General features: G+C 50.7%; 1 protein-coding gene across 3 annotated transcripts in view; it reads right to left on the reverse strand.

Moving 5' to 3' along the window:
* plxna4 (plexin A4) overlaps nt 1-23,209 on the reverse strand; it is a 162,667-nt gene that overhangs the window by 49,266 nt on the left and 90,192 nt on the right. For all 3 annotated transcript variants that reach the window (XM_053864191.1, XM_053864190.1, XM_053864192.1), the window contains exons 4-6: nt 17,624-17,752; nt 9,104-9,204; nt 2,198-2,321 (exon numbers count right to left, since the gene is read on the reverse strand). In XM_053864191.1, coding sequence (XP_053720166.1) covers nt 2,198-2,321; nt 9,104-9,204; nt 17,624-17,752 — 354 coding nt within the window. The remainder of the gene's footprint in view (nt 1-2,197; nt 2,322-9,103; nt 9,205-17,623; nt 17,753-23,209) is intronic.

Here is a 23,209-nt window from a genome sequence, read left to right on the forward strand (position 1 = left end):
ACAACCACATTATCCTGATGCAAAGATGGCTCCTCCACAAACATTTGTGAGGATTTATTCCAGGAGCTCACTGTCACTCTGAAGCGCTGGAGGAGTGCTTCTCAAACAAATGTTTAATAGCACAAAGGTCAAGGATGAGCCCCCGTCTGTCTGGCAGAACCCTCTTGGCCCACAATCAGCTGGATACCAGACATGAGGCATCGCCTTTGGGTGAAACCGGCTGGCTGGGGAAAAGGTTAAACAGTGTGTGACAGCACAAGATGGAATGGCATCGGCGCCCTCTCACTGCCAAACGCTACGCCCTTAGCTAGCAATTTCACGTACTCACAGACAGGTCGAAAGCTATTAAGGGAAAAACAATAGACAGGGAAATTGAAGCCTGATGTGTTTACAGTCACATTTCTGAAGCTACTTTTTGCTTCCTGTTTTACTTGACCTTGATTTAAGCTGGAAACCAGTGTTTTTCCAGAAGGTTGCCCAGAAATCCAAAAGAAATGGGAGCAACCGATCACTGTGTTTCTGAATATCCCCCTCCTCTCCAGGGGGCCCAGCTGGGAGCAAGGATTTCTGGACTCTAGAAACTGCATTACATTCCATGTCATGAGGAGCTGCTTTTATCCAGAGCGGATCAGTATGTAGCGCCAAGGACTGTGCCCAAGGGCCCGTCTGGTTATCTTGCAGCACAGGTGTCAAACTCAAGGCCCTGGGGTCTTATCTGGCCCACCAAGCCCGATAAGGTCTGGGTCTTGGACTCTGCGGGATCTTGTTTCGGTTTCAACTCGAGTCTCTTTCACACACACACTCTTCCTCTTGTGGACAGTTTAGAGCACTCCATCAGCCTTTCGGACTGTGGGAGGAAACCAGAGCAGCCAGGCAAGCAAGAGCACACATACTCGAAGTAGTAGTAGAGTTGCTCTAGCTGGAAGCTAACCTGCAACCTTGTCGCAGTGACCCCACCGTAAGTTAACCAGACAACCATATTTACCCATAATGCATGCTGATACCATGAAACCAGCTGGATCAACTGTTTCCATTGCAAGGAGAAACATAAGAGGTGCCAGACTTGTCCAGGCTCTCATGGATCTTCTAGCTGCAGTCCAGAGACCAGGTATTCATGAGGTTATCAGGTTCTCTGCGACTCCGCTCATAATCCTGAGAGAAGGACGCGTCACTTTCACTCATTATTTTCATATATACACACAAAGATTACAGCATGTTTTAAAAGTCAGTTTTTATGATAACTATTTAATAGACTGCCTTGTAAAGCAGCAATCTTTCAAAGGTTATTGAAGACATAAACTCAACACCAGCGAAGCCTGTCTTCATCATGTTTGTTGGAAAGAGCTTGGACAGCTGCGCAGGTTTCAGGGATTTCGTCTTCAGTCGTCTGACGATCGTGTTCCGCTCGGGAGCAGCCAGAAGCTGCTCGTGAACCGCCACACTTGAAGGTGAATTTTGCTCCTTGTTTAAGCCAAAGCATGAACTATGCTTGCTCACAGTCCATCACACGACCGAGTGTATGGCAGAAATCTATATTTGAATCTGAAGGCAAATTCTGTTAAATGTGACGTGGCTAATCTGGAGGATTGAAGGCCATTCGGCACGCACCACCGCACTGTGCGTGTGACCCTGACTGACCTTTGAATGAAGACAGTGTGTCACAGTGCTGTCATGGTTTTGGAGAGCACCTTACATTGCGCAATCCCAGGGCCAGCTGAGGCCCAAAACTTTCATGGCATCACGGGGCACTTTCTCCTGGACTTTTCATACTTGACACTATGATGCCCATACAACAACACACACACATCGTTTTCATTATCACAAGTGAGCCGGAACATCAAACTCCCAGACGGAAAATCGCCTCTCCAGAAGCAGAGCCGTGCCACTGTTGGGAACAGCGTCACACTTGTTCCTGCGCAATTATTTCATTCAAACAGAAGCAGATCCAAGGCTCTTCAGTGAGGACAAGCAGCAGCTGCAGCACCGGGCCATCAGGGGTTGCCACAGCACGCCAGCCTCCTGCTCCTGGGCCCTCACCACGGGTCAGCATCGGCACCTGAGCATCGCACACTCGGACTCCAAATCACCATATCACCCACAAACACCAGGGGCCGCGTTTGTCTTGAGTTTCCCAAAGCACTTTAATCTGGATTTTTTTTTTTGCAGCGCATTAAAAAAGCAGAAGCTGGGAACTTACCGTGACACTGAACTGTGACACAGAGATGTTGCTGGGGTGCACACTCAGGTGAACACACTGGCTGATGTCAGCGGAGAAGCGTCGCGGTTCACCTGAACGTTCACACTTCTCTTTCCTTGAGCACCTGCAGGCAGAGAACATCAGAGTGAGTAGTGAACACTCTTCAGAGGTCCCAAGGCTCAAGAAGGGTCAGTGTACGGTATTTGAAGACCTGCTAAGATGGTCCTTGAAAAGAGGCCGCGGCCTGAACCCACCACACTGCAAGGACTTGATTTCTGACCCCATAAGGCAGGTGCGTGAGAAAGCCGAGCTCGCACCTGTTGCACCTGCGAAGGAAAAGTCGGGCCGCTCCCCGGCAGATGGAGCGGCACACATTCATCATATTTCCTCCCTGGCAGTGTCTGAGCTACGGTGGGCAGTAATGGAAACCGGCTCTCCAGAGAGAAGCCGGGAGGAAATAAAACAATGGCCGCTCTATAAGTGGAAGCGGAGCTGGTCCTCCTGGAACAGGTCTTTGTAATTCAGTCGTAATGAGCCCAGGTGCCGGTGCTCTGACAGACCAGGTGGCCGACGAAATCCTCCGCATTCCTTCACTGTCTTTTGTGAAGGAACGTCATGAGATATTTCTCAAAAGGTTCTAACCCACAAAGCAACAACAAACAGGCCAGCAGGAACTTCTCCAACAAAAAAACACCAACGCAGCCACTGACAGACACACTAGGTCGTAGGTCCGAATCCTGATGGAACTGGTGTGGTCATCTTGTGCTTGCAGGGGTTTCTCACAGGCACTCCACTTTCCTCCCACTGTCCTCTCTACTTTCTCCCTGTCAATCAGTTTTTAGACTTTTTGAACTTAACCTGGTGAAGAGTGTGACACAAAATTCCCCAACACCGTCCTCACACTCATGACATCATATGTTGAGGATGGGGAAAGTGGACTTTTGTGTCAGATACTGACGCATGTTGATACACTGGGTTTTGAAGCACGTGTCCCGCCTTCCGCAGCATATCCTGACGCCGTGGGCAACGTGTCACATAAAGGAGGTCGGAGGTTGAGGTGAGGTGAGCCATGGGAAGGTGGGTGCCTGATCCAATCCACACCCTCCGCCATGTGCTGGACACAGAAGTTCACTTTACCAAGGTCAGGGGGGGTGAGGATGATCTGCCCTCACACATTCTCACTTGAAAAATCCCACGTCTGACGCCAGTGTTCTGAAGACACACCTTCAACTCACTGTTCTTCGCACACGATATATGTATGATACAGTTTTGTGGGCGTTGTCATGGTGAAGACGTCACTCACTGGCGTTCCGTCAACCCTCCGGCCACTTTAGCTCCCCTGTACTGGTCTATCTCACTTTGTTACAAAGCTGCTTGGGTCTCTTTCGTAAAAGCAACTGGGAATGTTTGCACGGAACGCTGTCTTCCGGCGGCTCCTCCCTGCAGAGTGCCTTTGTATTGTAAAGCAGCAGAGAGCAGTTGGCTGGCGCACAGAGCCCAGGGGAGACGAGCAGCTGCAGATTCATCTGGCCGAGGCAGACTTCAGGTGTAATGCATATCTAATGTGAGGCATGGGGAAGGTCAAGCAGGCTGGGAAATGAAAGCCATTAGATTCTCTCACAGCCAAAGCCTCACCGTCCTCAGCTGTATAAAACCATTGTGTCACAGGAGGCGCAGCAACACACACCCACACCTGTGTGTATTACACCAGTAATTGGGAAAGTGTTTTTGCTTCATGAAGACTTCATGAAGTCGCCGTTCTATCAGCTCCACCACGATAGTTTGATGGATGATAAATATTCATGGGTTCCAAGGGTTTATCTGAGAAACGGGACAATTAACGTCAGCTTTTAAAGGGAGGATGATGGACAGCAGGCCTGTCCTGGGTGTCCTCCGCCTCCAGCCCCAAGTCGCGGGGAGAGTTCTCGTCTTCCCTCAGGCCCCATTAAGCCAGCGGAGAGAAATGAATGCAACCCATGGCCTCAGGAGGATTAAACTTGAGCTTATCATACTATAGTTTCACCATCATTCCTCTCCACTAACTGTCTTTCAATGGCGGCAACTGAGTCCGCTGTGAGACAACAGAAGGTCCCATTAATATTAATACTAGTGTGAGTCAGCGTGTGCATCGAGGTGCAGAAGGTGACTGGCTCCGAAGTGTGTGTGTCTTCGGCATTAACAGTGACAGCTGAGAGGGAACTTGGAGGTGGCATCCTCCGTTCCATCCTGATGCCCTTGTCACTTTTGGCTCTTGTTCTGCTCCCTCAAGTGCCCTCAGGTGAGAGCAGTCGCCCTCTCTCGGGGACGGCCAGTCTCCCATGGGTGCGCCCATCACGGGGGGAAGCAAGTGAAGGGCCCATCAAACCAGCGGCTTTAGTCAGGGACCAGGCAAGTCGGAGCACAACGTTTCATTCAGCATTACGAAGTTTCGATCACTTCCAGTTCATCTTTTTCCACATTCACATGAACTTACATTTTTAAAGAGCTCTTCTCAGTTGGAGTGTGATTGGCGCTACTGTTAATAGGATTAAATGAGAGGCTGCTGCTGAAGCTGAAGCTGAACATGGCATTAATGGCATTTTTTTCATTGGCAGCCAAAATGCCTGATTTTGCATCAGATATCTTTGTAAATGCAATGATTGTTTATGGTTCCGGACCAACATGATAAAACACAAGGGGCTTTGCAAATGAGCTTGTAAAAAGTGTCTGAGACAAACATCTGAGAGTTCTTTAATGAGGAGGGCTGGAAACAGGATGGTGAGGAAGTGTTGAACACCATCACCAGGATTCACACTCGGACACGAGCCCAGCAGTCGGCCGTAATTGTTTGATCATTAAGGCTTTTCTCCGAGGATGCCGAGGATCGATCCACGGTGATCTGTAATAAACTAAGAGCGCTCGGACTCGCTCTTTTTCCACTCCAGCGCCCGAGAGATCAATCTTTATGAATGTTTGAAGGAGCAGACGACCAGGAGAGGCTCTGCTTTAGGAGGGAAAACAGTGGCGTCTGGAACAAACTCTGCTTTTCTCTGCCAAGAGAGAAAAGCAGAGGTGAGGAAAAAGCCTGTTGTGCCAGATGAAAGAGAAACACTATTTCAATGCAAAGAGGAAACAGCGGCAGACAAGACAACTCCTTGAACGCCGTGAGAGCTGCAGCAAAGACGGAGCGATGTCTCACCAATTATTCACGTGGGAACAGCAACAGAGCTGATATCAAAGTAACGTGAGATGTTCTCTGTAGCCACGCAAAATATCATTACATCCATACTGACAATGATACCATCCCAAATAACGTCTGCAATCTGTCTGCCTGTCACGGCCGACGAGCCCGCTGACAAGCTAGTTAACAACACTGACAGCCGACGTTTCCATCACATCGCCAGGGGGCCTCTGCCGCACTGGCATATTGCCCAAGATATTTTGCTCCTTTCGTCAGAGCAGACCACGGCAGTCACGGAATATCGTCGGAGGACGTGGGTGGTGGACTGACGGGAGCGTCCTTTCAAATGGTGACTGTAAGGTATGGGAGTTGTTTCCCTTCAGGGGCGACCAGAGAAAACCCTCCAGCTAACCTGACCACTCTCGAGTCACAAAGCGCACTGGGTCTCTTCCAACATTCCTGGTCCAGCTCTGTCTCATCATCTGTCCTGCCTAACCGTGTCTCCAAGCGTCTGCACACGTCCCTCTGACAGACTCTGACAGTGACCTTAGGTTGGCGTGAGGCTGAGTCACTCCCAATGACAACATTGCCTTAGGCGTTCAGAATGCAGGAGTTTGACCGATGGTTACGCAGGTCAAAGGAACAGCCCATTGGGGATGGATATATTGTTGTTCCATAGGCGCCTTGCACTACTTCCTGATGTCGATGCCAAACTACAGAAGGCGCCACATAGAGTCGAAAAAACGGTCGCAGCTAACTAAGGCAGAAACTGGACCAGAAGTGAAAACCTCAGTTTAGGAGGGAAGTTTTCGACACAGTTCAATAGCACGGTTGGAAAGGTCTGGTCTGTTTGATCTGCAAGTTTACTGCTGGTCTGGAGTAGTATTAGCCTTTAAAGATCGCCATTACAACACAATCACTCGTATATTGGCAGCTGTCAGGTGGACTTTTGTCCCAGGGTCACGCATACGTCTGTTGTCTCTGGCGTCGCTGGTGGGCCAGTTAGACTTTGGTTTCAACCGCGTCGTCCAACACTTTCAGAGCTGTGGTCGTAAGCCACAGGGGCGGCTCCTTTGGCCTTGGTATTTCAGGGTAGTGATGGGTCGATGAGGCTTCATGAAGCAGTGTCTGGTGTGAAAGGTTTGAACTTGGTCATTTCAATCAATAAAACATGACATCATCATCATCTAAACCACAAGCGTCATCTAGTGGCCTCTGAAAATCACTACACTGTTTCATCAAACCTGTAACTCACGATGCTTGATCTACCCATCACCAGGAACTCCCAGTCACGCTCCTCTGATCATCGGACAGTCGCAGAATCCTAACCACTCCGACTACACAACCCAAGACGGATTCCTCAGATGAAAAGAACAGCACACCCATCTTTCCTCTTCACACAGTGGGTTTCCTAGTAGCAAACAAGTCGCACATTTATTGCTGCTTAGATCCAGACAAGGGATTTGGGAGAAAAGCTTCTGCGGAAGTCTTGATGTCCAAATTCAGTGAGTGGAATGTGTTGAGCTGTGATCAATCCCACCACCAAGGTTACCGTAACGCAGCAACAGTAACTCAAAGGTTCGACTCATTGCACCGTATTTTCAGCATCAGAAGTCAAATGTGTTGCCGCGTGTCTCATTTCCAACCAAACAAGAGATTTGTCACTCCCAGCGCTCATTTTCACACCAGGAACTCTGCTCAAGACGCAGGAGGCTGACGTCTTCATCCACATCGGACGCGCAACTCAAGCTTGTTGATGGCGACACGTGCGCGCGCGCCTGAGTCCTGTTGCTCTTGACGATCCCCTCCGTGTGCTATCGATCGCCTGCCTGCGCTGCTGCCTTCCCTCCCTAATCTATAGAGTAAATAAAGGCAGTGCTGTCAGAGAGGCAGCAGAGTGAAGGAGAGCAGCGCGCTGTGTTCCTGGGAGGTGATTTCAAGGTTGACCAGCAACAACAAACTCTGTGGAAGGACAAGTGAGGGACTTGGTGCACTGGTGGAGTCGGCTCTTCCGTAATTGACTTCATGTTATTTGCGTCTGCGGACCTCTGCGGTGGCTTGTTTCCAACAGTCAGGGAGTTCACAGCAGTAGCAGCCTCTCTGATATCAGACAGAAACCTTGTGTGCACAACCCGCCTGCCTCAAGCTAACATCTCACAACTCTGGATTCTGAGATCACATCTCCGGATCCTCCATCTTTATCACGTCATTCAAGCCATTTGGTGAAGTCAACTCCAGGTGTTTTCACGTTCAGACCTTTCTGTGAGGACAAGGGAATGATCTTTTGGGGCCACAGCCATCCTCTAGCAGGACACCTAGTGGCACTTCAGTTGGGCCGAATGGCGGAGTGAAATACGCTTGTGTTTGAAGGGAGAACTGGAGATGATCTCGCGCTCTTCCGATCGGGGCCGTGGTGCAGACGGGACCTGAACTGAACTGCTCAGCCTGGTTACTGCTCCAAGGCTGTTCCTGAACCTCACCTTGACTGTGCCCTTCTCCTCAGCACTTCACTGTATTGGGGCCCAATTCTACCCAATTCCAAAACAGCTCTTGTGTGTGCAGCACCTCCATCAAAAGCTTAAGGAGACGCACCCTCCCTGGAATCACTGATTTCCTCCCCCATTTTGTGTCTTTAACTGATACCACCAGTATGATGGGGGAGTGGAGTGGAATCGGCCACTGGCTACGGTTTGCTCACTGAGAAATGAATCTTCTGACGCCAGTGAAATTTGAACATGAATGTTGCATCTACAACAATAATCTCTATACAGCGTACTGTAAATATGGTGCTCCAAACTGAGGTGACAATGTGGATTTCTGCCACATGATACTGTGTCAAATACAATGCAGTTAACCTCCTCGCAGAACAGTTTTGACCAGCCGTTCCAGTGCTGTGCTGGAACTCAGGTTCTGGAAACACGCACACCTATTTTCCAACTGTGGAACTGTGGTGCGGGTGATTAACATGAAAGTCAATGTATTAGGTGTCGGAGCACAACATGGGAGGAGGGCAGCGCTGCGTTAGCGGCAACAGGGCCGCAGCTTTCAGACGACATCGGTGAGTCTCAAAAGCTCAATTTGTCACGCCGCGTTGATCAATCGGAGACAAGATTTGACGGAATGAGGGAAGATTGACTCCTGCGAAGGGCGTCCAAATCGTTTGTTGCTTTACCAGACTGCCACAGTAGATGAAAGGCATAAAAATGCGGCATGTTTGCATGCTTGCAGCCCCCTGAACACACCACAGCAGCTGCTAGTTTCTTCTCAAATCGTCCCCACGTCAGCGTGTCAGTGAGTCAATGTCACCACTTGAAAATGGCATCAAGTGATATTCAGTCGTGACTCATTGAACCAATCTGATTTCATGGTTAAGAGTTGGTAAATATGAATCATTTATTGGCAGATCTTTGCCACCGTGCAACTCATCGAGCATCGGTCTGATCCTTTAAACCTTTTAAAGCTCTGCGAGTTCCTGACATTCAGGAGCTCAACTCTGTTTTCTGTGCCGCGCCGAGAAGGAAAGCTGCTCTCACCAGGCTCTGGTTTCAGGGCAGGGAAAAGGTTTCGGTAATCTATCCAGAGGACACGTTGGCACCAGGATAACCCCGAAGGGAGCAATCTAAGCCCCCGCCTGCTCCTCAGAACCAAATCAAGACCCACACGCCCAATAGTCTCATTTGAAACCTGTGAAGGAAGCGAGAATCCCGAACAAAGACGGGCAGAGAGTGAAAGTGAAAAGTACTCACAGGTTGTGAAGGACACACCAGCCGCAGTGGGGGTCTCCTGAGCCCAGGCATTCGCTGCACGTCTTGTACTGACCACACGCCTCCACCGGCACCCGGGACAGCTGGGAGGAGCAGAAGTATGGATCGACATTAACACCAACACCTTTGCCGTGACGTCATCCTTTTCTTCTTCAACCACTCGTCGGGAAGTGAGTGTGGTAGGTCAGAGAGGAGCAGTAGATGCCTCCTGTTGCTGTGGTTACAGCATGTCGCAATATGAGGCTTTGTACTGAATGATCTGTCAGCGGTGGACGACCGATGGAGAGAAGGGGCTCATCTTGTGTGTTTGTGTGTGTCCACGTCGAAACGAGGACCTGAAGCAACCTGTGAGTGTGTGTACGTGTGGAGCCAAAAGACAAATCAATTGGTGGATTCAAGGAGGGCTGCTCTCTCTTCAGTGGCGTCGCAGGCCAAGCACACGGCTCTGTTGCACCGCGACAGCCTCTCACTTCCATGTGTGAGCGCATGCTTTGTGTGTCACCGTGATCTACGCGTCGACGGCGACGACACGTGTCAGATGACGCGCGGCAGCGCCGTCTCCACGCGTCGCCTCGTGATCGACAGCAAGACTTGAAGGGATTGTTTTTCTCCTCAGCATGTGTGAGATGATAGAAAAGCAGCAGATAGGTTTGCTTTCCTGCTGCAGCACAGCAAAGCTGCCAGTTCCACTTGTTCAAACCACCTGCTCAGCTTTAAAAACAAGCTCTGAAATGAACCTCATCACTGGTTTCATTCGGCTGACTTTTCAGCTCTAGTGAGACAGGAAGAAGACAGAAGAATGGTGGCAACTCTCCGTCCTCCAGTGGCCAGATATCTCAGGGCCTCAGCGACCAGCGCCTCCTACAACGCTGCCTCCGTTTCCTCTGTTGTGCCAGAGCTACAGGATCAACACTGACTCCACAGTCAAAGCCATGTGGCTCTGGAGCATGTTGTTGTCAGCGACTTCTGACACAGGATGCTTCACTTATTGCTTTCAAAATGTTCATTACATGTTGTTGCTTTGCACGTCATTATCACTTGGACAATTCAAATGTGAAGGTTGGACCTGATAAAAATATTTGCAGTCTGGAGGATTGTGTCTTTAATTACTCATTCAGATTTCTGTAATGAACCGGGAAGCGAGAGTTGGAAAAGAGTGGTGAATACAATCGACCACTGTGTGTGTTCATCCCACTTTGTGACCACCGTATAACTTGGTGGGGACATTTGGTTGGACTCTGCAAGATGAAGTCTCAATTAGAAGAAGGGGAGATGGATGGTTAGGTTTAGGGGGAGAGGCTGGGGAAAGGGCTATGGCCATGAGAGGTCCTGACAAGGAGAGAGGTCCAGACAAGGAGAGAGGTCCAGACAAGGAGAGAGGTCCTGACAAGGAGAGAGGTCCAGACAAGGAGAGAGGTCCAGACAGGGAGAGAGGTCCTGACAAGGAGAGAGGTCCAGACAGGGAGAGAGGTCCAGACAAGGAGAGAGGTCCAGACCAGGAGAGAGGTCCAGACCAGGAGAGAGGTCCAGACAAGGAGAGAGGTCCAGACAAGGAGAGAGGTCCAGACAGGGAGAGAGGTCCAGACAAGGAGAGAGGTCCAGACAGGGAGAGAGGTCCTGACAAGGAGAGAGGTCCAGACAAGGAGAGAGGTCCAGACAAGGAGAGAGGTCCAGACAGGGAGAGAGGTCCAGACAAGGAGAGAGGTCCTGACAAGGAGAGAGGTCCAGACAAGGAGAGAGGTCCAGACAGGGAGAGAGGTCCTGACAAGGAGAGAGGTCCAGACAGGGAGAGAGGTCCAGACAAGGAGAGAGGTCCAGACCAGGAGAGAGGTCCAGACAAGGAGAGAGGTCCAGACAAGGAGAGAGGTCCAGACAGGGAGAGAGGTCCAGACAAGGAGAGAGGTCCAGACAGGGAGAGAGGTCCTGACAAGGAGAGAGGTCCAGACAAGGAGAGAGGTCCAGACCAGGAGAGAGGTCCAGACAGGGAGAGAGGTCCAGACAGGGAGAGAGGTCCTGACAAGGAGAGAGGTCCTGACAAGGAGAGAGGTCCAGACAAGGAGAGAGGTCCAGACAAGGAGAGAGGTCCAGACAGGGAGAGAGGTCCTGACAAGGAGAGAGGTCCAGACAAGGAGAGAGGTCCAGACAAGGAGAGAGGTCCAGACAGGGAGAGAGGTCCTGACAAGGAGAGAGGTCCTGACAAGGAGAGAGGTCCAGACAAGGAGAGAGGTCCTGACAAGGAGAGAGGTCCAGACAGGGAGAGAGGTCCTGACAAGGAGAGAGGTCCAGACAAGGAGAGAGGTCCAGACAGGGAGAGAGGTCCTGACAAGGAGAGAGGTCCTGACAAGGAGAGAGGTCCTGACAAGGAGAGAGGTCCAGACAAGGAGAGAGGTCCAGACAGGGCCATCAGCAGGCTCTGGTACAGACAGACAGACAGCAGTGGAGTAAACCATGACTTATCATTTAACACTCGAGTGGCAGCAGATACATCCTGTAAACACCCCAACAAAAGCCCAGGAGGAGAATGGAAGAGAGTTCCTGAAGCCTAACCAAGCCTGAGAGGCCCGGATGTGAGGGAAAGCGTTTTAACAGATAAACGCCACGCGGCACATTAAGATCAGCGCGGCAGCGACGGGTCCCTCTGTTCCGCAGCTCGCTCCCAGATAAGATTCATTGTCTGTCATCCTCTCCTTGGCACTCAGATGCTCTGACACGTGTGAGATCATCCAGTGCGCCACTCCTCACAGGCTTTTGTCCCCTTCTCTTTTTTTCTTTTCTTTAAACAAAAGGCCCAGAGGAGGGGGACGGGGTGCTTAAATCAGCCGCTGCGCCCCTTGTCTCTCCTCATTTCATGATATCTTTGCCAGAGATAGCCATTATGACGGAGCGGCACTCTGGTCCCCATGGCTGAGCTATCATATCAGCGGGGATAAATACACGGATGGGTGCATGGCATTTGTAATACCCTCCTGTTTTAGACAGGGAAATGACAGCTATTACTCTCCGCACTCCTCCTCCTCTCTCTCGCAGAGCTTCGGCGTCGAGCCTCACAATATAATCATGCTTTTAAAAGGCCAAGATCACGTCAAGCGCCTGACGCCTTAATGTGTGAGGAGTGATGCGAAAGACAATATCTGTCGGAGATGACTTCGGGGAGGAAGATAAACATCTCTATGTTGGGGGCCGTTGGAGAAGACAGACAATGTGCTCCTGATGAGATGAGATCATGGTGGTTTCCATCGCCTCCTTCCTCATGATGCCGGCAGCAGCGGCTTCACCAACACACTGACCATCAGGACGTCGCAGCCATGTGGAGTGTCTGCATGAAAACCTCGTAAACAAATGGAGGAAGAGAGCAACGTCTAGAGCTGGCAAAACAGCAAACTGAACCCATGACCTTGGGCTCCAAATCATGTTGTCTCCTTCGTCACATGAACGCAGAGTTATTTCTGTGACTCTTCTGAAGAGATTAACAAGATGATGATGATGTCACTATTGTGGCAGGAACACTCAAGACACTGATCGTGACAAATCAACAGCATCAATTTCCCTCACGATTTTTTTAAAATGCTGAGCTTCCCCACAACACGTGTATCGACGTCGAGACGAATCTCAAGACATGAAATGTTGGCCATGTTGTTAGTGACGCCCAGTTGTGCCATCATGACCGAGTATTGCAGGCTTGAAATGGAAGTTCAGAGGCCTCTAGGTGGCGCTCTTGGTTTAGAAATAATTGAATTACTTTGTCAAGTCCAAATATTACACAGCAAACAGCGTCACCTGGTGGCCTCAGAAAATCAGGACACTGAGTCATGAAGCCTCATCTACCCTTCACTACTGAGTCATGAAGCCTCATCTACCCTTCACTACTGTGACATGAAGCCTCATCTGCCCTTCACTACTGGGTCATGAAGCCTCATCTCCCCTTCATTACTGTGTCATGAAGCCTCATCTCCCCTTCACTACTGTGTCATGAAGCCTCATCTACCCTTCACTACTGTGACATGAAGCCTCATCCGCCCTTCACTACTGGGTCATGAAGCCTCATCTCCCCTTCACTACTGTGTCATGAAGCCTCATCTCCTCTTCATTACTGTGTCATGAAGCCTCATCTCCCCTTCATTACTGTGTCATGAAGCCTCATCTCCCCTGCATTACTGGGTCATGCAGCCTCATCTACACTTCATTACTGTGTCATGAAGCCTCATCCACCCTTCACTACTGTGTCATGAAGCCTCATCTCCCCTGCATTACTGGGTCATGAAGCCTCATCTACCCTTCACTACTGTGTCATGAAGCCTCATCTCCCCTTCACTACTGGGTCATGAAGCCTCATCTACCCTTCACTACTGTGACATGAAGCCTCATCTACCCTTCACTACTGAGTCATGAAGCCTCATCTCCTCTTCATTACTGTGTCATGAAGCCTCATCTCCCCTTCATTACTGTGTCATGAAGCCTCATCTCCCCTTCACTACTGAGTCATGAAGCCTCATCTCCCCTGCATTACTGGGTCATGAAGCCTCATCTAACTTTCAACATGTATTGCTGAGCCTTGTATACAGTTGTCATGCTGATCACATGACCAGCAGCGCAGCAGGGGCTAGTTTCTGGATGATGAAGCTCAGCCACTGTCAACGGCGTGGAAGTGCAAATCTGAAGATAAAGCTTTTTTACCATGCAATATAACCAATGAAAGAACTGAACGTGTGGCTCACATGATGAGTCCGCTTCATGAGGCTGGGAGTCAGAGCACTGGAGTTACAAGTCAATTGAAAGTGAAGATAAAAAGATACTTTTGACTGATACAAGAGAGAAAATAGTTGCAGTACGGAGAACAGTTTTCCTCTGAGTCGGTGAAAATCATGGTGTTCATTTTTGTTTGCCGGAGATTGAGATTGAGATGTCGTTGGATTGTGCAAGTTCCTCATCATCTTCCTTCACCATCACCTATCTTCAACATCCTCATGACGGTCAGTGGTGGTCCTCCAACGTCTCCACATGTCCCTCCAATACCAACCGCAGCATCTCTCCTGACTCCCTCGACATACACCATGAAGCGCACGGCGCCGCAGGTGTTCAGAATGTTATGGTCCGATATCAAGCCTGACAGAAAACTTGCACCTCGACTGGCGCCATAATTACTCTCAACTCCTGCTTCCTGAATTTGCTGCGGTGACATTTCCAGTTACAGAACCGTCACTTGTGAGTGCCGGCGCCGCTCCGTCCTGGCATCTCTCCTCTCCAGCTGGATGAGGGACAGATTGACACGGAAGTCAAATGAAGCAGGAGACACATCAACAGCCCAGCCACTCGTCCCAGCTCAAGCATCACTCCACCTGTCACGCCGCCACACTATGAACTGGCTGCATGGAAGGGGCCGCTGGCAGCCATGGCAATATTGTTTTCGTTTGACGGTCTTCAAAGGTCAGAAGAGAAGAGCATCTATTGTGCTGTCAGGAACGTCAACCTGTGGCAAACAGCTGGGACACCATCCATCATCGGTGGGACGCCCTGTCAGCGGCCAGGCAGCTTTACTTATGGGGAAAATCCTCTGTCCACGCTGATGGGGCTCTTGGTACGGGGTGCCGTGCTGCTTCACTGGTTGTTCAGGAGAGCTACCTGGCCAAGTGACCTGAAGCCGTCCAGCAGAACAAGTCACAACACTTTTCGCTGTTTCCAATCACCATTTGGATCCAGCAGAAGGACTTTGCTGCACTCATTTCCTTCTTTGTTTAGGCTTCGAGGGGCTGTTACCAGTTTACCAGTTCCTACATAAACATATTCGGACGAATGATTCACGTTTCCCACTCCCAGTCACAATTAACCATGACTGAAGAAGATGGAATCACTTTGGTTTCACGGCTGGAAAGTGGATGGATGGAATGTGAAAGGACGAGCAGCAAATGATAGTTATACACAGCAAACTATTCCGGAGTTCTGTCGCTCGAGAGACACTCGGAGTGGAGCTGCTGCGTCTCTGTATTGAGAGGAGTCAGTTGAGGCGGCGTGGCAAGCGGACGCCCGCTGGAGGCCTCCCTCTGTTTCAGGCACGGCCAGCTGGGAGGAGACCTGAGGGGTCGACCCTGGACCAGGTGGAGGGATGAGCTCTCCTTACTGGCCTGGGAACGTCTCGGGACGGGAGCCCCCAGCCAGAGCTGGCCGACGTCCCTGTTGAAGCTCCTGCCCCCGCGACCCGGCGAAGGCTTGGCGGGCGGAGATGGATGGATGAATGTACGTGAAGATAGAATGGACTTTAGTGAGGGCGTTAGTTTGCTGCTCGGGGGTTAAACACACGTCAGGATCTTTTTCAGTCAAAGACTCCGCTCATGAGCGTGTGTGTTCGGTCCCGGCAGAAAGACAGAAGAGAGACAACGCAGCAACCTGAAGGAAAAATGGCTGAACAAAAGTCCAAAAGTGTGAGTGAGAGTGACAAAGACGGGCAAAACCGTGGCCGATTATCAGCCCCATTATGGTGATGTGTCCGCTCCACTTTTGCGTCTTTGGCGGCACGAAACATTCTGGGGGCGCTCGAAATCACCTGCTGGATCCATGAATCCTCACCCCCTCGTTCTACTGTGTGTGTTGTGCCAGCCAGCTCGTGCTTGCTACTGCCACCTACTGTTCATTGAGCTCATTGCTGTCAACGATCTCTCAAAGAGTCAAACAACAAGAAAGCAAAGGAAAAACTGCGTCTGCCTTCCTAGTTGCTTGTGCTATTACTGGAGTCAGGCAACACATTTAACATGAAGCTTGAACGCGGGAGAGACAACGTTCATCGTTTCAATGCGCACAGATCTCAACGCATCATCACTCAGCGCGACACGCTCGGGTGGGGGGGGAGGGAGGAAAGCCTCTTTGAAAAATGCAAGGCGCAACATGATACTTCTGCAAATGTGTTTGTCGGATTCCCCCTGGGGTTTGAAGAAAAACACCAAACTCCATGCTGCAACACGGTCTCAATAATTCACCAGCGCAGATCTGCATTTAGGAGCGCAGTGAGATGTTAAAGCGCAGTTAATGTGAAGAGGAAAAACTTTGCTGTAATTGATGTTTGAATTATTAATGCTCCAAATGAAGCTTGCTAGAAGTCACAAACCTACAATTAATGAACAATCGCCTGCTTATTCGGAGTGAAGCAATTTCTCTGCAACCACACATCACACGGCATTTTCAGCCTGAAAATGGAAGGCTGGGTTTCTGCCTGTGTTCATGCTGCACGTCAGGTTTTGTTCTTAAAGAGGCTCATGTTGTGTTCTTCATCACTTCAACAGATGCTTGTACAAGACAGAGCAACCAGCAGAGAAGACTCCGTAAAGCTTCAGAAACAACCAAACACCGGCGCCATCTAGTGACGTCACTGAGGCACCAAACACCGGCGCCATCTAGTGACGTCACTGAGGCACCAAACACCGGCGCCATCTAGTGACGTCACTGAGGCACCAAACACCGGCGCCATCTAGTGACGTCACTGAGGCACCAAACACCAGCGCCATCTAGTGACGTCACTGAGGCACCAAACACCGGCGCCATCTAGTGACGTCACTGAGGGACCAAACACCGGCGCCATCTAGTGACGTCACTGAGGCACCAAACACCGGCGCCATCTAGTGACGTCACTGAGGCACCAAACACCGGCGCCATCTAGTGACGTCACTGAGGCACCAAACGCCGGCGCCATCTAGTGACGTCACTGAGGGACCAAACACCGGCGCCATCTAGTGACGTCACTGAGGCACCAAACGCCGGCGCCATCTAGTGACGTCACTGAGGCACCAAACACCGGCGCCATCTAGTGACGTCACTGAGGGACCAAACACCGGCGCCATCTAGTGACGTCACTGAGGCACCAAACACCGGCGCCATCTAGTGACGTCACTGAGGCACCAAACACCGGCGCCATCTAGTGACGTCACTGAGGCACCAAACGCCGGCGCCATCTAGTGACGTCACTGAGGGACCAAACACCGGCGCCATCTAGTGACGTCACTGAGGCACCAAACGCCGGCGCCATCTAGTGACGTCACTGGTGCAGTGAAGGGTGGAAGCAGCATCACTATCAGCCAATACTGAGGGGTTTGTCAAGGGTTTCTGAGGAAGAAGAGCAGCTTCATGTGAAGCAAGGACTTGTTTTGATTCCAACCACCTGGTTGTGGAAGCCAGGACTATTGTGAGAGGATGAAGCGTCTGCAGGGATCAACACTGAAGGCTCATGTCACTGGAAGGTGCGAGTCTCTTCAGGAGGCTCAGCAGGACAGAACATCAACAGTGGCACTGACTGGGTCCAGTGTTGAAGCCTCCTCACCCATGTTCCTCAGAGCTTCTCTGCTGTGTTGATAGCTCGCTATCGTGGCGTGTTTACGCTGCTTTGAGGCAAACGTTCACGTCGACTGAACTGTGTGGTTTGACAACTCACTGATGGCGAATCAAATTTCCAAGTGGCATCAAACAACAACACACAAAGTGAGCTGCACCAACAACAGGGGTGGCGTGAGTGAGTCAGACCTGGGTCTCGGACATGACGTAGAGGTAGTGGTGGTCCGGGGAGAAGGCCATGTCTCGGAGGACGGGTCCACTGTCCACTGCCTGCACCGTCTCATACTGCAGAGCGCGCGAGGAGCCGTCCACCCTGATCTGGAAAAGCACACATGAAAGTTAGTGTCAACAAGCGCCACTGTAGTTGGGGCCACTTTCAAGTGTCAAGTGACGGATGAGCGGCGGCCATGAGAGAGTGACCTGCACTCTGTTGCCATCCACTTCACTTTCAGTCATTAAAACCCTCCCCCCGTATTCAGAGATTTCACTTGAGAAGTTGGAGAGTGTGTGGACAGGTGTGAAGTCGGCCTTGTTAGTCTTGTGTCTCAATAAACTTTCACAGCACCAAGGCAGACGGTCAGTACATGACGCTCCATATCAACAACCACTGCAGCCCCACAGCCCGGTTGATACCAGGAGCCTGTGCTGACAACGTCGCCGTCATTGTTTTCTCGGCGATGTCGGCTCCCGCCACACACGCTGGTTCGACTTCCGTGCCCCCCCGCCCCCCTTTGCAGTTCCCAGAATGCAACTTTGCTGACTCAGCCCAGCCCATCCTCAGAGCTCCGACGGTCCAAACTGATGTGGGGAACTGCAGACAAATACAGAGCGAAGGGATGTCAGTTAGGAGGACTTGTTGACTTGCGTGGTCTGGTATGATGACAAGTCACCGGCGGCTGGTTTGCTCACTAACAATGACGCGGGTTCCCCAACTTTTAAAGGCCACCCACACGTTCAGGCTCCTTTATGTGACATTACTTCATGTTAATATCAGGTACGGTGCACAGTGACCTGGAGTCAGGTCGTCCAGGTCACCGTGTAGAGCGGGAACACATGCAAGTCTCAAGATAACTACTGGTGGACGCCTCATTTACAGCGCACGCAAGGTGCTTCAGGTTCCGTGTTTCATTTGACGATTCAGCTCCCAATATTCCCCCTCGCTGCACTCAACCATGTCTTGTTCCACCACTAGGGGGCGATCTGTGCATGGCCTGTTGCGTCAGGAACATAGCCTGCTCTGCTTTCATTGGTTGGAAAAGCAAATTGAATGGAACATTGTCGAGCAGTGCCTCCCTGGACGAGCGCTACCGTAACTCTTCAGTCCCATGGAATCCGACGCACCCTGGAGCACCAAGCGAGCCTCGCCACACACCTTCTCCACTTTCATCCTGAGACAAATGATATTTCTTCACCCCCTCCCGCCGCGCTCTCCTGCCCTTTGTTTGTCTGTCATTCTCTCTGCTTCCTGCGCGGCTTGTGTCGCGGCTGGTCTCCACGGACCAAAGCCTCGCAGGCTTTCACTGGGAGCAATTGTATGCACAGAGGTCAGTGTAGCAGAAAAGAACAAAAGGGCGAACAGAGGAGAGGAAGAATAGATGGTGGGAGGTGAAGGTAGAGTCAGGTACATGGAGAGATCTCATTTGGCTGATTTGGCGCTATTGTGAGCCGCGGTGCGCGGCATGTGCGAGACGTAGCCAGGCAAACACGATCGGCCTCCAGAAGTGCAAGAGTCAAAGGTCCATTGTGTCTGAGTGGCGCGGCAGCAGACGATTGCAGACTATCAACAGTCCATCTGAGCAGGACAGGAGTCGCCGGGGACACCAGGCTGCCCACGACCTGAGAGTAGATTCCACCAAGGAAACACTCGACGGTCAACAATGATCTGAAAGCCTGCTCGCACATTTCACTCCCGCCAAGAAAGACAAGCAAAATGGATTATGAAGATGCTGCAGATTATAATCCCGCAATTTCATTAGGAGCTAGAATAATTACTAATGTGTCCTTAAGTATTTCCTCACCAGTGTGGAATCATTACGGCGGCTACTGTAGCTCCAGTATCAGATTCCACGCTAATAAAGTGGATTATCTGCTGTATGCTAAATGGATTACAAAGCTCATCTCTGCTATCACATGAGCACACAATAGACTTCCACTGGTAGCTTCTCCTCAGAGGAGTGGGAAGGTGACTACACGCACGTGCACGTTCCCATCATAACCACGCCCACAAAAGCGTGTGGGGATGTGGTGGTGGTGGAGCTCGCACTGAAGGCTCTGGGCCGGACTTCAGTTGCAGATGGAGCTGAAGGCTTCGCCAGCCTATGTGTCGTCCTCACGCAGCAGTTTAAATCTCGGGACCTCACCAACTCCAGCTACATGTGAGCTCCATCCCAGCCAGCTGTGTTCAGGCCCTCCAGGATTTCTTATTGATTGTTGCGGCCAAAAATGCCTGATTTTGCGACAGATTTTTTTTTTTTTGCAGTGAAAGTTGCAATGCTTTATGATTCTGGAACCACATGATGGGAAATAAGAAGCTTTGCAAATGAGCTTGTAAAAACTAGTGTCACTTTTTAGCCTAAAAAAGCTCCGGACTGCACTGGTTTGACGCATCAGCATTTTTGCTTCAGTTGCAAAGTAGTACAATCCAAATCCTTCACGTCTGAGTCGTGACCCTTGGCGCCAAGATTTGTGGGCCAATGTCAAACAAGGCGGCAGGGAGTGCAGAGAGGACGGAGCCCAGAACCTCTGAACGAACCCGTCAAAACCCTAAAGAGGCGTCCGGATCACAGCTGTCTTTTAAATTCCATATGGTTCTTGGCCGAGGGGAAGTCACGGCCGTGCTGCTCTGGGCTCCAGGATCCTGTCAATAAAGCAGGAGTGAGCTGCTGTTATCTCTAATAAAGCAGAATACTGCAGATGCAGCTCCTTTGTTAAAGCCTTTTTCTTCTGCTGGCATGGCTACACTCAGCGCTGCGCCGCTGAATGGAGGTGGACACACTGTGATTTTATTCACAATTGTGTTTTACTTCTGTGATTAGGCATATCAGCCACACAGCAGGATTTTAATTAATGCCTCTCCCTCCGAAGCCTGTTCTGCCACAACTGGAGCTGCTTTTGTGGAAGTCAGTCGAGAGGAAGCCATTGATGGCGGCGGCGGCTGCGGCCGAAACACGAGCTCCTGTTGAGGCTCAGAATTTGGAAAACATGTTTGGCTCCAGGGGAAATTTGAGGGTCAACGCAAGCATGACTTCTGTCAGACGGAAGGTGAGACAGAGACGTCCGGTGAGTCCGGCACCACTTTGTGGGGACTGTATTTCTGCTCCTGTAGGGTTCAGCGAAGGTCACGTGATTGTAGTCAGAGGTGGAAAAGGAGGGATGAAGGTCAGCGGAAGGAAGAGAGAAAACGGTGTGTGGATGAGGCAGACGGACGAGAGAAAACCGTAAAGGAAATGAAAACTAGCAACGAGACTTTCCTCGATTTTCACGAGGGTTGATAGGTTTCAGACTTCTGTGACACAAAAGCATGAAGGTCTGGTTGTCGAGGTCATGAAGGTTTGTGTTCTTCCTCCACGCCATCGTGAGTGACAGGCGGCGCTGCAGGCTGCTCCGTCTCTCTCAGCCGGCCATGTTGGCATTAAAGGTGCCTGCAGGTCCGAGTGGCCTACTCATCGAAGCTGGCCCTGAGCTGCGCGATAGAGGCACCACCACTGTGGTTGTCAGGGCCGCTGGTGCTGGACGTGAAAGGGGACAAGTGTCTGGAGGCCCAGTTGTGTCAGCTGCGGCGGGTGAGTGGCAGGTCTCCCTGCTATCACTGCCTCCGAGCAGCGCAGCAACACATGACTCATCACAACTTTGGCTTCTGTGTTCAGTGAAAGGTCGCAGACATCTTGGTGGTTAGGTAGCGACGGTCTTGTTTCAGCCCAGCACTGGCACGGATTCTCACCCATCTTTCACGACAGTTGAAACAGGATGGAAAATGAAAGAGTGGGTCTGAAACTCGTCGTGGTGGTTTCATGGACCAGTGTGCTGCTCAGTCAGAGGCCACCAGGTGGCACTGCCTGCTGCCAAACGTTTGATCTTTCACATGAGTTTTTCTGCAAGACCAACAATGACACCTTCATTATCGATTTTCTATGATCAAAGTCTTTTCTCGTCACATCTGGTCACCATCAGCTCTCCATGACAAGACCAGTCTTCATCCATGTTTACCCAGGAGAACCAGGAATTATGGACCTCTTTGCTCAGGGTGCTGCCCCAGCGACTCGAGGGGAAACCAGATGAGCGGCTTCAGCCAATCACACGTCAGCTCCAAGGTTCAACTCAGCATGGAGAAGGTGAGGTCCGACCAGGTGACTTCATCTGTTCTGGCTCAGACAACTGGGTTGGTTTGGGTTGTTCTCACTTATTGACTGTAGCTGCTCCACCATTTTGCTGATTTAGATCAATCCCCTTTGCAAATGTGTCTCCAGCATGTTACACTTCATCATGTTCATCACCGTCTCTGCTGCTGCTGCTGCTGCTGCTGGAGTCCTCGTCTGCTCATAGATCTGAGTCTGCGTCAGTGTGTGCGTGCCGTGCCGGTGATTTATGAGCTTCCGTCTAAAGTTCCTCATTAAAGTGGGAAGCCCCTCACTCCCACTCCTCCGAGACTCGGCTGTGTGAATCTCTGCATTTCTTCTCAGCCGCTAAATTTATCTCAGTGTGAAACTGAAGCTGTGTATTTTCATCATGTTTTCCTTCAGAACTCCTCCAGTCTCTGCTGTATTTGAGGAATCACTGCTTCATGTTTGATTTGTTCATGTCGCAGAAAAAAAAACACAGAAATGAATATTTATACGTGGTGTAAACGTCAGGTCCCATTCCAACTTCAGCCTGTAGGGGTCGCTATTCCACCTCCATCTTTCTCATTCAACTCAACATCAAGGATGTCAAGATGATTATCGGTCTGTTCATGTAAAAGCAGAGGTTAAGTTGATGAACGCTGGTGACCTTCTTGGAGCTCGTGAACGTCAGCGACAGCACAAAGACAGTCGAGGCTTGACAGTGGGAGTCAAATCACTTCTCCCATTCTGAAGTGTGTCGGACGTCCAACTCGAGCATCCAGGTGTGACACACGCTTACGTAAGGCACCCCAAAATCTGGCTCACTGAACAAGAGGCTCAAGGAAAACGGGAGGTCCACAGAAACCATCTGCTCCTATGAGACCTGGTTTGGTTCAAGTCACCTCCCGTCCCAGTCCAGCCACTGCACGGATCCCTCCTGAGGGGGCGGAGGTGGAGGCATCTTGAGGAAGAGCTGAGCCAAAAGTCAGGACTCTTGGTGGTTAACAGGTAGATTTCTGCTCTCATCTGGGGCCATGGGTTTTGGACTCACCCTGAGAGATAAGAGGAGCTCAGTCTTTGGACAGAGACCTCATACAGAGAGGAGCCAGTGGAGGTGGCATCGCTTGAGGAAGATCGATGGGCCTCCGTGATTGCACCTCTGATATCAGTGTTGTCCGTAAGAGGACTGGCAGCCGCAGTCACCCACTTTTCTAGGTCAAAGCAGGCAGGAACTGACCTGGAAAAGGCTCCAATTGTAACAGCTAACTTGATGATCTGAAGTTCTCCAGCGTTGTGCGTGTGAAGAAAGACTGCGGTCCTCAGGAATCCATGTCAGACCTGGTCTGAGCATGGTCTGATATGGATTCATGACATGCTGGACTCCGTCTCTCAGGACTGGTGTGGCTAGCCACAACACGAAACAAACATTACACAGACGAGAAGTTTCAAAATGCCA

The sequence above is a fragment of the Synchiropus splendidus genome, chromosome 4 (genome assembly GCF_027744825.2).
Source record: "Synchiropus splendidus isolate RoL2022-P1 chromosome 4, RoL_Sspl_1.0, whole genome shotgun sequence".
NCBI lineage: Eukaryota > Metazoa > Chordata > Actinopteri > Syngnathiformes > Callionymidae > Synchiropus > Synchiropus splendidus.